Source organism: Alosa sapidissima, chromosome 19 (assembly GCF_018492685.1).
Source record: "Alosa sapidissima isolate fAloSap1 chromosome 19, fAloSap1.pri, whole genome shotgun sequence".
In the NCBI taxonomy this organism is placed as follows: Eukaryota; Metazoa; Chordata; class Actinopteri; order Clupeiformes; family Clupeidae; genus Alosa; species Alosa sapidissima.
Window position 1 is genome coordinate 27,687,806 of NC_055975.1, and position 15,000 is coordinate 27,702,805.

Here is a 15,000-nt window from a genome sequence, read left to right on the forward strand (position 1 = left end):
TGAAGATGAAACGCACACGGCCAAAAATAAACATTCATCAAAGTACTGTTTAGTGAGACTAAAAAGGCCAATCTCTCTCTCTCTCTCTCGGTGTGTGTGTTTGTGTGTGTGCACACGTGTATGTGTGCATGTGTTAAAGAGAGAGAGAGAGAGAGAGTGTACAGTGCTAGAAAACTGAAATGTATGCTCGCAAATGGTTGGAAGCAAAGCAAAACTAAATTGTCCTTCAGATGTGTGTGTAGTGGCTTGGTATTGTCGCTGTTGTGGTGGTTATTGTTGTGGCTGTTTGGAGACACAGCTGTCAACAGAGAGATTTTCCTGCTCTGAGATTACTGATAATCCTGAAAGACTTGACAGTAAATCAGCACGTGTTGCAGGTGCCCAGGGGAAGAGTGCTGGACTGGGAGATTGCCTCGACCCATCTCCTGCGGAGCCCCGTGTTGTGAAACGGACTCTCTCTCTCTCTCTCTCTCTCTCTCTCTCTCTCTCTCTCTCTCTCTCTCTCTCTCTCTTTCCCCTTCTCTCTTTTTTTTTCTCTCTCCACAGGCTTTATCACTGAGATCATAAATACCAGCCTCCCCCCGTGGAGAACTGAGGCTAAAACAAAAAGGCGTGAGCATGACAAGGAGGCAACAACGAAGGAAGGCTGGGGGATGCTAGATGCTATTTATTCACCTAACTGCTTTCTAACTGGTTTAATTGAGACTAAGTCCACTTAGGTTCACAGTCCTTACAAAGACAATATATCACCGGGTGACTTTGACAAATACTTTTGTCTCTCTGTTTACAGAGATCATTAAAGATGCAGTCAGCGATTGTGCATGACGTCGGGTTTGTTTGTGTTTATGTTTATATTTCAATTTCTTAGCAGACACTTTTGTCCAAAACAACAATGTGCATTACAGTATATTTTAATCAAGGCCCAAATGAAACACACCAGAGAAGTAGCTCACCGCTCCCTTCAGTATTCCCAGAGAAACTCTACACAATGTTTTTTTTTTGTTTGGGGGACAGGCTGCCCCCACTTTGGTTGTTTCCAGTTTTCGGAGCCTGGGCTGCTTTTTTACAGTGTACAGAATGGACAAGTCCACCTTATGTAGTTTTGACAGTTGTTTCCCGTTGATAGCGCTGGCAAAATGCAAACATTCATGATTTCTGCATTGTCTGCTTGTGTTGAATGATAATGCTCCTCCCAACAAACGGCATATCTACATGTACAGTCTACTTTCCCTTCATCAAGTCCTTTTGCCAAATCATTACCATATTTATATATGACTGTGCACTCAAAACATTTTAACAGAATTTGCTTCCTTGAAAAGGAAAGCTGTTAATCATCAGTGTGCTTTTAGTTTTAACTTGAGAAAATACTTTATTTTTACCATTGAAATCCAATGCCAAATTACCATTTAAAGCAACACAATGCAGTTATTTTACCTTAAGATAACAGCTCCAAACTCATTCTGATACTACACTGACGCATACTACGGAGATTGGAGTCTCTGACATTGCCAGTGTGTACCTGGAATGCTTCATATTGCACTATGTAACGTTATTGATTGGGTAGGATCAAGACTGTTAGTGGTTTTTTTAGCTGGATACTGTCTTATGGTGTTGAATATTGACATCAAAGAGCATAGATATCAATTCTTCCATTGTGTTCCTTTAACAAACAATAACTGCCCCCACAACAATTGCACTGGAAGTAATTCTGAGAAGAAATAGATCACAGGAAGTGGGTATTTGCCATTCATCATAGTACTGGAGACATACGCTATCCAGCAATGACCCAGTGAGTCAACACATCTGACGTGAGAAAATAACGTAGCTGTCATCCGACGCAGCCTCACTAGACATCTGCTGGTTGTCACCAGAGGCGACAGAGTGACCTTGAGGAATTTACAAGGCTGGAAATCACCAGCCGCTGATTAGACAATGATGGCTATTATTTGTTATATCATGGCTGTCTCTTCTCTGGCTCAGACGCTGACCTGATGCATTTTTCATCATCTAAATCAGCTTTCCTCCCCCTTGCCCACAATCTCAACACGTCACCGCTGAGTCCGCGAAGAAACGACTGCCACTGCTCCCTGCGCAAATTGATACTTTGCAATTTCGCTCATTTGATGCTTTGTCATTTGGAGTGTTGGACTGTCGTGTAAAATGTCAGACTGTGAAACTCATTTGATGAGACAGGCAGGCAGCTCATGAAAATGGCTGAGGCCTAATGGCCGTCTGTGGAGCAGGCTAAAACAACATTGTTTTCGCATTAGCATTAGCGATAGTCAGCAAGCAGCAAAGGCTATCATGAAAACATATTAATGTAAATAGCTGTGTGCGCTCGCATTCCTGATGCATTTCAAATAACCTATGAGAATAACTTCAAACATTTATCATTGTTTATGAGTAGCATTTCCTTCATATTTCAGCATCACGACAATACAATACAGCCAGTTGACAACATGGAATAAAACAGGATGATCAATCAATCCCAGATGCATACACTGAGACAGCCTCCCATCCCCTGTGATAGCAGAAAATGATCAACGGCATCCAGCCTGGATCTGAACCAGATCCGGGGAAGATGCGGGCCACAACTGTACCAGATCCGTTCTCAAATCCGCCCCTATCTGAGCATTGAGGCTGTTCCTGGTTCTGAGACGCCAGTGGCCCATGAAATGGATTCCTGTGTGCGCGTGTGCGACTGTGCGACTGTGCGGATTCAATTCACACACACACACACACACACACACACACACACACACACACACACACACACACACAGACACATACACACACACAGACAGGGCCCAAATCACTCGCATATGAGGCTGGAGGAGAATTTCATCAGACTGTTATCTGCCCGCACAGACCCGGTCTGAAATAAATACCACAGTCAGAGAGACGGAGAGAGAGAGATGGAGAGAGGGGGAAAAAGAGTACGAGCGAAAGATAGAAAGAAAGGAAGAAAGAAAGAAAGGGAGATGGAGAGGGAGAGAGGGAGACAGATGGAGAGAGAGAGGGAAAAGAATTTTCCACGTAAGGCTTGTCTGTGAGCAAGTATTTCATTCCTCAGGCCATTTAAGTGACATCTCTCCACAATCACACAGGTCCCGTAAAAGCCATCCTTAACACTCCTTTTTAACATGCAGGGCCTTAACCTCTCCCTCTCCAGGCCTCTCGCTCAACAACCTGACTCCCCGAGCAACGGAAAAGAACAGCAGAGCATTAGACTGGGCCGTGAGCTCATGAGAAGCCCCCACAGGACCCCCCCCTCCCCACTGACTCCATATCCCTGCATCTGACAACACCCAGAGTGCTTCTTCTGCGTACCTGCTAAGGTGACTCGGTCGAGGTGTTGTTTTCCTAAGAGTGGCCCCTCTCTCTCTCTCTCTGTCCCTCTCTCTCTCTCTCTCTCTCTCTCTCTCTCACCCACGCTTGCAGGTCCTCCCACGCGCCACACCGCACCTCGGCCTCGGCTCCCGGGTCGGCACAGAGGGGTGTGGAGCTCTGCCTGCTGACACCCCCTATTTATCATCCACACCTCTCTGCTCCGCCCATAAATCTCTGCCCACGGACGCCCACCCACCACTTAGAGGCCGGCACTGCCCCAGCGCTGCAGAGCTGCCGGGAGACAGGGCCGAGATTGGAACAGATTACCCAGCGGCCGAGGAAGTGGGCAGTGCCAGGTGACGCTGGCCATCAAAGCCAGAATTTCATGGCAGGAGGAGAAGACAGGGCAGTGCAGCACAGCAGCATAGCACTCTATACAGATTCACGTCTTTCATATCACTCCGCAAGTAGTCCGGTCACTTCTTGCTTTCATATCACTCCGCAAGTAGTCCGGTCACTTCTTGCGTTCATATCACTCCGCAAGTAGTCCGGTCACTTTTTGCTTTCATATCACTCCACAAGTAGTCCGGTCACTTCTTGCAATGGAACTTGTGAAATGGAATGGAAAGTGAAAGCAGACGGTTGGTCAGCTGTGTTCTAAAGAATGTTTGATTCAAGTTCAGCATGTGTTGTAAGCTATTTGTTTCTCAGCAAAAGCCATGATGAAACTGTAAAAAATAAATGTAGAGTCATATCATGTGGAGTTTAAGCGGGATAATGTATAGAACACAGTTCATTATCGGAAAATAAGTCCCTTCAGGACGAAGCAAAACCCCTCTGCTGGCACATCGGGGTCCTGTTTGCCCTGTCTGGACTTGTTTTCCGATAATGACCGGCGTTCCATACATTATCGCTTACATACTCTACGCAGCACTCTAAAGATATAGTCTACATTAAATGTGGGGGAGGTTTGTATAGCATAGATGTATAGTAGACAGGACTTTCCTGTTTGTGATTAACCAACGTTCTGTCATACGTGGAAGAGGGTTAGAAACATTGACATGCCTGTCTCCTCAGATCCTGTATAACTTCTACTGCTGCACCATCGAGAGCATCATGACAAAGTGCATTAATAGCACCATGGCTTACAGGAAAGCCTTGTGGTTAAAACGAGTGGTTAAAACGAGTGGTAAAAACGAGTGGTTAAAACGAGTAGTTAAAACGAGTGGTAAAAACTGCTCAACACATCACTCTGGTCCTGCTCCCTGCCACCACTGACCCGCATACAGTGTCTGCAGCGGGCACACAACATCATCAAGGACCCTACACATCCCAATCATGGACTGTTTTCCCTCCTTCCATCAGGGAGAGCTGTTTCAGAGTCTGGACTCTCTCTCTCTCTCTTTCCCCCCTCTCTCTCTCTCTCTCTCTCTCTCTCTCTCTCGCCCACTCCGCCTCAGTTCAACCCTGCTCACAGCTGCGTCCGGCAGTAGACTGAAGAAATGGACCGGTCCACAGAGAGGGCCGCAGGGAGGGGGCGGTTTTGGAAAGGGGGTCGAGAGCGGGACCTCGGAGTGTTGTCAGAACACGGTGACAAATGACACCCCGGCGTTCACGCACGACAGAAAACAAATTGCAGTGGCCCCAGCGCAAGGGAGGAGGTCCGTGTCCAGCCTGGTCAGATCGGCTCTGAGACGCACAAGGGGCAGCCGTCTGCAGTAATTAGAGGGAGTGGACCCCACTTAGCCACGCGCAGAGCCAAACGCTGATTAATGTGCCCCACGCAGAGAGCTGAGCAGGAAAGATGGGGCCACTCTCTTTCTCTGGTGAAAAAAACAACAACTGAATTTCGGCCACAATTTAGACAATTTAGTGTTTTGGGAACAGAGTTTGTAGCAGGCCACTCGATTACAGGATATAGACAACCACATAGGGACACAGAATGGACATAATAAAATAGATTCCCTTCCCAAGTGCTCTCGACGAGACGATGGCACTAAAGTGGCATTCAGTGCCATGGCATAGTGGCATAAAGTGCATCAGGCCAGAGTGGCACTGATTCTAAAGCAATTTTTTTGTTCATATTATTTTTTTTTAAGTATATATTTTTTTGGGCTTTTTTATGCGACAGGAAGTGAGTGGGAGAGAGAGTCGGGGTGGGATCCAGAAAGGACCACAGGCCGGGAATCGAACCCGGGTCGCCGGTGTACGGTGCAGGTACCCCGGCCAGTTGCGCCAGGGCTGAGGTCCTTTGTTTCATGTTTTTAACACAGTGCTTACTCTGCATGCTGCTGGTAAGAAACCGATCATCAATAAACGGAAATAATATTACCATTAAGTGCTCCAAATGCCTTTTGTATTTGTGAAAAAACCTAATAAATTACAAAATGTGCAATTGTATCATTGAGGTGGAAAATAGATTGGTAGATTATCTAAAATATCCCGAACAGATGGGGAAGTTTGAAAATGGACATCATTCAAAATGACATCAGTCCACAATGAGTATCACATTACAGTACATATCAGAGAAACCTACAAGCCGCTCACGCCTCAGAGAGGATGGGGAGAGGTGAATAGACAGGAGAGTAAACGTATAAATGCATGAAATACGGAGGCATTGATCCATATAGTCGGGGCCAGATGGCATTGGCGGAGAGTGGGATTAATGATAGGGGAGTTCTCACGTGCACTTCCTCAAAGACCATAAAGGTCAGAGGAATGAGCTGTAGAGTCTCAGTATTTAAACAGCAGCCATCATTGATTTCCTTCTGCTTTATATGGTGTAGTGTTCCCTTAGTTCCACAGGGTGGTGTGTGTGTGTGTGTGTGTGTGTGTGTGTGTGCGTGTGTGTGTGTGAGAGAGAGAGAGAGAGAGAGAGAGGATGCGGGTACAGTGGTGTGTGCATTTATGTACATGTTGTTTGCAATCATATGTATGGTATATGCTTACCGCATAAGGGACATATAAAACTCTTCAATAGCAGTATCTGTGAACATATCTGTGGATGTGTGCATGCAACATTCTTTAAGAACCTAATTGTGTTTGTGTTTTGTACAGTATATGTATGTCATTGTGCGACAACGTGCTTGTGTCTGTGGGCCTGCATATGCGTTTGGTGTGAGTGGGTGGGTGTATGTACACAGTGCATGTAGGCAGTCGTGTGAGAGGACCAGCACCAGGACCAGTGTAAACTTCACAGTAGGCAATCGACTGCTTTAGGACGCCCAGTGTCTCCACAGACGCACTATTAGTCCATGAGACAGGGCCTCAAAATATGGAAACCATATGGCTACCATGCCTTTTCTGAAAGCCTGGAATCTCATCTTTTCAATGATGTATGATGGCCATCTGACAAGAGTAGCTGTTTTGAGTTATCACACTTAATGTAAACTAAAGTTGAGAAAATAATGTGTATAAATCAATATATTCAATTCATTTAACATGAAGCGGTGTGCTAAGCAGGCTGATTGGCTCCCGTAACAGCACAGCCAGGACTGTTGGTCCAAAGCTACGGGTGGGAACACAGTAGAGATGGTGCCAGACACATTGACACAATTTTGGGACTTTGACTGGGACGGGGAAAGGGCTGTGAAGCGGAGAGAGGGAGAGGGGGATGGAATGAAAAAAAAAAAGAGAGAGAGAGAGAGAGAGAGAGAGAGTACATGAGAGACAAAATAGTGGGCACAGAAAAGAAAGATACAGGATTGGGTAGAAAATAAAAGAAAGATAGAGGATTGGGTAGAAAATAAAAGAAAGATAGAGGATTGGGTGGGTTTGGACAGTTAGAAAGAGAGACAGAGAGAGAGAGCGAGAGAATGAGAGGAAGGGAGGCAGAGAGAGATAAAGAGAGAGAGAGCGAAAAAGAGAGAGAGATTGAAAAAGAGAGGGAGAGAGATGAGTGAGTGGGGGATTGTTTCTCAGCTTGGTGCTTTGTGCTTTGTCTGCACTGAGGGCACGGAGGGGCGGAGCCACAGACAAAGTGACTGATGCCAGCCGTTCCACTCTGGCATGGGGTTGGCATCCGAGTCCAGCAGGGGGTCTGTCTGCATGCCAGCCAGCTAGTCAGCCTGCTTGTGCCAGACCTGTGTGTGTGTGTGTGTGTGTGTGTGTGTGCATACATGTGTGTGTGTAAACATGACAGTCAGACTAAAAAAGTGGCAAGCAGCTTTAGACTAGCCCAAAGAGATGACATCATCGGTGTCCGGATGATTGGCACTGAAGCTTATTAAAACGAATGCTGCCGCTGACTGCTAACATTTACGCAAGTCATGGACTGAAGACATTGTCTAATAAATCACAGGAAGCCTAACAAAGGATTGTTAGCTAAAATAAGAACTTATAATATAATGTGCTTCTGAACATTAGCATTATGAATGGCTCAAAGATTGGTGAGTCAACAACAGACAGTCTTACATTCAAAGGGGCTAATGACCTGTGACAGCCTATGGCCAAGTTAAATGAAATCTTGGCCATATCAAAGAAGACATGATACATCCAGTCATACTATCAAGAGATTATGTATCATGGTAATGTTTACAGTGGATGTAGCACATGTTTTCTTCCCTTCGTAGGCCTACTTGCGGATTCTGGAAGTTAACTTATAAGGTCAAGACCAGACCCAGATCTAGCTACTTATCAGTCCCAGATGTGCTGTTGCATACTATCTAAAACAACATCACAGAAATAATAAAGCATGCTAATATGCCTGCTTCATGCTGCACTAGAAAGGTCAGAAACTCTGATCTAGCCGCAGTGATCATCACTAAACGTCTTGGACTCAGCAGGTGCGTGTGTGGAGCGACCATCACCAGAAATTATTATCATCTCAAGAATGGGCATCACATAGGCTACACAATGCCATGAAAACAATAAGAAAAAAGGGGAAATGTGTGAGAGAAAAGGAACACAGGTAGTTTGGCTGACTCAACAACGCTTTTCAAATCTCAACTGACATTGAGAATGGGTCTAAGGACACACTGTAGTGTAGCCTATAGCCAGCAGTGGACTTAAACTTAAATTGGTACATTGAACTCTAGTGATGGGGACGAGACCGCCTATGCCGAGTCCGAGTCAAGACCGAGTCTTTGAAGGGTCGAGACCGAGTCGAGACCGAGTCTGTTGGTTTTCAAATACAGTCGAGTCCGAGTCAAGACCGAGTCTTTGAGGAAGCAAGTCCGAGTCGAGACCGAGTCCTTTAGGAGTCGAGATCGAGTCGAGACCAAGACCATAAAAAAATGTCAGTTTTAATATTCATAATTTAATATCACCCCAGTTAATAATCAACAGTTAGGCCTACAGACTAAGCTAGATTGGGAATTGTTTAGAGGAGCAGTCTTAACGTCTTTATATGGACTATGCTGACCTACAGACACTCACCGGCAGCAGAGCCATAGAGATAAATAAACGGCTCTGACGGCAGTATCTTTGCATTGCACCATGGGATGTCATTTTCAAATAATGCCGGTCAACATTGCATTTTATTATTGTTGTTGTTATGTGTTGTCTGTTTTTTTATATGAACATAAAAAATGCGTTGGTCTCGAGGACTCGGTCTGAAATTACAAGTCCTTCTCCTCCCACTGTGGCCCGAGACCGAGTCAAGACCGAGTCTTTGAAGGAACGAGTCCGAGACGAGACCGAGAAAGCAGAAATTGGTCTCGAGACCGGACTCGAGTCCGAGACCGGACTCGAGTACTACATCACTATTGAACTCTTACCAAATATCTGTGGGAGTACAGCAAACAAGGTTTTAAATGCAGTTGTTTACTCAATTCCATAGAAAATCAGCAAAGCCTACAGTAGCTGGCAGCATAACCAGGGTGTGATTTGCTGGGGGGTGATGGTGGGGATCAACCCTTCCTCTGTTTTTTACATCCCTACCTCTGCTGAATGAATTTAATCCTTGGGGGGGTGGGGACAACCCCGTCAATGATTAAAAACCAACTGAAATAACAGGTAGGTTATGACAAGAGTTTTTTTAGACATATAGAGTTTGGGATTGTGTCGTAAAACCGCTAAGAATTGTGGGAATAGCGGTATCGGCGCTGAATTATTTTGACATGATGTGAAATCTTAATAGATTAGAATCGTTTCATGTTACGTTTTAGGCCTAAATCCTCTGCCATGTTCGCGTGATCGGCCCTTATCCATGGTCCTGAAATTTAATTAGGACATCTCCCACATCGCAGGCTGACGCAGAAAAATAAATGTTTCATGCCTTTGTAGTTTGCATTAAAGAAGAGTGTTCAACTGTTCGAAATGTAATAGGGCCTACCGTTAACTTAAAAAGAATTAGCCCTGTTGATTGCTTGTTTTTTCATGATTAAAAAAAAAACATCCCTTCATGTTTTTTGACAAATCGCACCCTGAGCATAACAACCACTTGTCTCTTGTTGCTGTAAAACACCCATTCCTATTGAAAATGAATGGCAGTCAGTTGCTTTGCTGCTGTCTCTCATAGCTAATGTGACTGACTACTAAATAAGTTGTTTCATCTGCAGATTCTGTGGATTCGTCATGACGTCTTCACAATTAATTAGTCGTCCAATTTCAGCTAAATTAAAGATCAATCTATTTGAGACTTGCCTGCAGGTAGAACCATTCAACACAAATGGCAATTAACAGCTGTTCAAAGAGAAAGGGGCATCTGCCTTGTGCTAGAATAACAAAATGTCATCATTTGCATGGTAAGGCTCTGTGAATCATAACGCCAAACATGAGCCAAGTGACAAAAAGCAAGACCTGTCTAATCCCCTAGCTCTTCCTGTTTGCTGTAATCTATTTAGCTGCTCTCTTTCAAGTGGGTCGTTTCTGAAATGCGTAACTCCAACTCAGATGCATAGTTCACACTCCTAAATCTCATTTTTATCATCCCTCTCTTTATTTCTTTCTTCTCCTCTCCTCTCGCTCTGTTCTGTTCTTCCGTTTTATTTCTTTCCCGGCAATGGCAAAGTTAATGAAATGATTGACGACAATTGAAAATCTAAATTAAATATGCTTAAAACAATTTTGCGTCTGGGCGAATCTCTAACTGAAGCAGATTTCATTAAGAGTGTGTGTCTGTGTCTGTGCGTGTGTGTCTGTGTGCGAGAGAGAGAGAGAGAGAGAGAGAGAGAGAGAGACAGAAAGAGAGAGAGAGAGAATGAGAGAGAGACAGAAAGAGAGAGAGGGAGAGAGGAGTGGGCATTGAACAGACATTGATGTCTCCTCTCTCTCCTCTTCAGCTGATAAGCCTTATTAAATGTATTATTCCGGTCCCAAATTTTCCCGCGGTGCCCTTCTCTCCTTGCAGGACTGATACTAGTGTAATAAGTAGCGGAGGTGAAGGAGCGGCAGCCACATGAGCTCCACAGAGGAAATGCTGATGCACACCTAATCCACTGAATAACTCTGTATGCTGTATTGTGCTGCATTGTGCCAACTGAAACGTGCCTGTCCTATCAGCGGAGAACCAGCAGTAGATTTATAACTGGGCCACATTATCTATGCAGACGGTTATGCATTGGGAAAAAACGTCTCTGTGAGAGATACTGTCCACAGTAGAATAACCAAAAATTCTGAATAACAGCTACCCTGCATGAATAACAAAACGGTATGATTGTGTTGCTTCATATACTTGGTAACTTGCTAAGCTGCTAATAATCTTATCAGTGACATTGGAGACGAAAAGTGCATGCATGGATGCTGTTTGTGCAGCTACGGCAGTAATCATATCGGGAACCAAACTACATTTATAGAGTTTCAGTACAGCCTAATGTGACTTAAGTCTTAACACTGGAGAAAACACACCATCGTTTACGTCATTAAGTTAGAGAAGGACATTTATTTACTGTTAGACACAGGCTACAGCCACTTTATGTGAGGCTACAGTGACTTATGTACACTTATGTAACCTACGTTGTGTTAAAGGACTGTGCAGTCCATCCACACACCTGCCCAGACTCGAACCTGTGAACTGGCAGCACTTCGGATTGGGAGGCAGGCATGCCAGCATGGAGGCTAAAACCAATGGGTGCTAGCGTCTGTTGCCAGCATGTCTCCTATTCAAAAGGCATTTTGACCCGAAAACGACAATACAGTCAATCTTAAAAGTGGCGCTTCCGTCCTAATTATGCTTTTAAACAAACGTTTGACTCAGGTACATTCACAAAAAGACCCTAGGTTGCATTTCGGCATCGGGAGGGAGGTTTATGTACACACTGGACTTCTACCATGCCAGCTGATAACCATTACACACATACATGTACTTTATGACAAAATTAAATTCCATGACCTTTCCAGAACTTTCCATGAAGGCACTGAATTCCCAATCCCTGTATTTCCATGACTGAGAGACATGCTGTGTCCTTACCTCCTTTAGGCAGCCCATGAAGTTGTTGCTGACAGGGGATCCAGGCAGGTCGGCAGTGCTTGGGCTTCCTCCCACGTAGAAGAAATCATCTGAGCCCAGCATGGTGTAGTCCTCCTGGGTGTACCCCGTCGTTGTGAGGATGCCGTCCACAGATATCGTCACCTGTTACAAAAAGGGGGCATGTCGAGGGGAGGAAACACACACACACACACACACACACACACACACACACACACACACACACACACACGCACACACACACCATTCATAAGTTTCAACATACACTCACTCACTTGCCGATACACCACCAGGGATATTGCTGCTTATGATATTATTTTTTGATTACTTCATGATTCCCATCAGACAGTAACTGTATTGATTGGTCCGAACTCCTGGACCCTTGGATAGTTTGCGATAATGTTTAGTCTGGCTTCTACTCTTGACTTTGGGTGGACAGGTAAAGAAAATATTTCAGCCACATATTTTCTTTAACTTTGATGGTGGTTAAGAAATGACTTGTTTCAGGTGTGACATTAGTTTGAAAGTGTTAGTTTTTTCTACTCCAAATCTATCTTGTTAGTTCAAACACTACACAAGCATGCATTAGCAATAGGCTGAATGGCTAAAACTACACGTGAGCAAGCCATGGAGAGTTAAGGTTATATTTTATTCAAAACAAGTTAGATATGAATGGTATGGCTAATACAACATCATGGTGGCCTCTAGAGACATGCAGGTCTACAACAATGCACCACAAACACAGACACACACACACACACAAACACATAGAAAGCTACAGTATGGTTGAGACGAAGCAGAATGGAAGCTGAGGATGGCGTACAAACACACACAAGGGCAGCGGTTGGAGGCATGTCAGGGTGAAAGATTAGTTGGATGGCAGAGGTTAGACAGGAATGTCTGTGTGCTGTGTGACTGCATGTGTGTGTGTGTGTGTGTGTGTGTGTGTGCGTGTGTGTGTGTGTGTGTGTGTGTGGGTGGGTGTATGTGTGTGTGTGTGCGTACATGTGTGTGTGTGCATGTCCATGTGTGTTCGTGCTTGTGTGTGTGTGTGTGTGTTAATGTGTGTGTGTGCGTGTGTGTGTGTGTGTGTGTGAGTGTGTGTGTGTGTGTACATGTGTGTGTGTGTGTGTGTTAATGTGTGTGTGTGTGGGTGCGTGTGTGTCCATGTGTGCGTGTGTGTGCGTGTGTGTGTGTGTGTGTACATGTGTGTGTGTGTGTGTGGCAGGGGCAGAGCACTGATGGTTCAGCATGCCATGCACACAGTGTACTGGAAACAACTGCCAGAGCTCCCGTCATGAAGATTTGAAGTTTTTCTCTTTTATTGTTGGTGTTTTGTTCCCATTTTATTGCACTTTCTTTTTTCCACAGGAAAGCTTCTGCCAGTTTCGTCGACAGTCATTGGCGAGAAAAATAAGAAGGAGGGGGGAAGAACGTAAAGGCTTTGTTATAACACCAAGTCCTACAAAAAGCCTGGTCTCGCGGTCTTTTGAGGAGAGGAGGAAGTTCAAAGGAGGCAGAGGAAAAGAAGCCAAAGCCGCAATGGAGGAGAAAAAGAGGAGGAGGGGGAGGAGGAGGAGGTGAAGGAGGAGGAGGAGGAGGAGGAGGAGGAGGTGAAGGAGGAGGGGGAGGAGGAGGAGGAGGTGAAGGAGGAGGAGGGGGGGGGGGGGGGGGTACCAAACGAAAGTGGAAAAGCTGAGAAATACCAACCCCATTTCCTGGTGTTTTGATAGTGAAAGTAAAGAGGGAGAGGGTAGGAGGACACGGCAAACCCAAAAGAAGGACAATAAGAATGATATCTACCAGACAATGTAGTTTGTTTACCATAGCGTGTCCAATGCCTGAATGCTTTGCGGAAGAGGGGGAAGAAGGGAAATTAAAGAGTGAACAAAGGAGTTGTTAATAAAAAAAAAAAAAAACTAAATTAAATTGTTGGAGAAAACAAAAACAACAAAACAAACAAACACAAATAAAATATGATGAGGAGAGTTATTAGTACATTAGTGGGTTAGTCATCAAATGATTCATAACATGAATGGTCAGATTAGTCTTTGGCAAACAAAGCATGTTTTCCTCAGCGTGATGGAATAGACAGTGAGAGAAGGAAGAATGATAGAGAAGGACATAAAGAGTTAGGAGGGGGTGTAGGGGCTGCACTAAGCCTGCTGCAAAACCCAAAACACTGGTAGTAAATCCTAGCAAACCCTGCATGAAGCGCTAGCAAGAAGTACTTACAGTCCATCCCCAAACCATGAAGCGCTAGCACGAAGTACATACTTACAGTACATCCCAACCCTTACCAGAGCTCATAAGGCACTTCCCTTTGAGTCCATTCAGTGATGCCTACTGAAATCTGAAATCTTTACAGCTTATCAAAAATGTGATCCCTTAATTCCCTTAATTTTTTGCCAACAGTCACATATAATGTATTTCCTCTGTGCAACATCCACACATCATTAAAGGAGAATTCCGGTGTGATATTGACCTAAAGTGTATTGAAACATGATACCGAGTGTGAACGTATGTCTCATAACCCATCTCGACTTGTCCCCTGCACTCCAAAATCTGGCGCTAGTTAGCCGATGCTACCAACAACTTTTTCAGTAGTGGTGCTTCGGCATCGGGCTAGCCATGCGAATAAATCACTGTTTTACACCCATTTATGAGGCTCTATGTATCTCCACACTTCATTGGTAGACTTCCTAGGGCCCTGACATTTAAAACGAGACATTGAGAACTTTGAAAAAGCACTGGTAGTTTACTTACAAGACGATTTATACAGACAGTATCTTCACGAAGTTTAACGTTTGCAGCCATCTTGAATTTAGTCACGATAAGTCGAGCAACGAGTAAGAATGAACAGGTATGATAAGGGATCAGATTCCAAAAATAATTCAGTGGAAATGCATGGATTTCAGTTTCTTCCAATAGCAGCAACTGGAATCCATGCATTTCCACTGAATTATTTTTGGAATCTGATCCCTTATCATACCTGTTCATTCTTACTCGTTGCTCGACTTATCGTGACTAAATTCAAGATGGCTGCAAACGTTAAACTTCGTGAAGATACTGTCTGTATAAATCGTCTTGTAAGTAAACTACCAGTGCTTTTTCAAAGTTCTCAATGTCTCGTTTTAAATGTCAGGGCCCTAGGAAGTCTACCAATGAAGTGTGGAGATACATTGAGCCTCGTAAATGGGTGTAAAACAGTGATTTATTTGCATGGCTAGCCCGATGCCGAAGCACCACTATTGAAAAAGATGTTGGTAGCATCGGCTAACTAGCGCCAGATTTTGGAGTGC

General features: G+C 44.5%; 1 protein-coding gene across 1 annotated transcript in view; it reads right to left on the reverse strand.

The window, feature by feature from the left end:
- LOC121693649 (neurexin-3a-like) overlaps positions 1-15,000 on the reverse strand; it is a 242,182-nt gene that overhangs the window by 153,257 nt on the left and 73,925 nt on the right. The window contains 1 exon segment of the mRNA XM_042073216.1: positions 11,681-11,842. Coding sequence (XP_041929150.1) covers positions 11,681-11,842 — 162 coding nt within the window.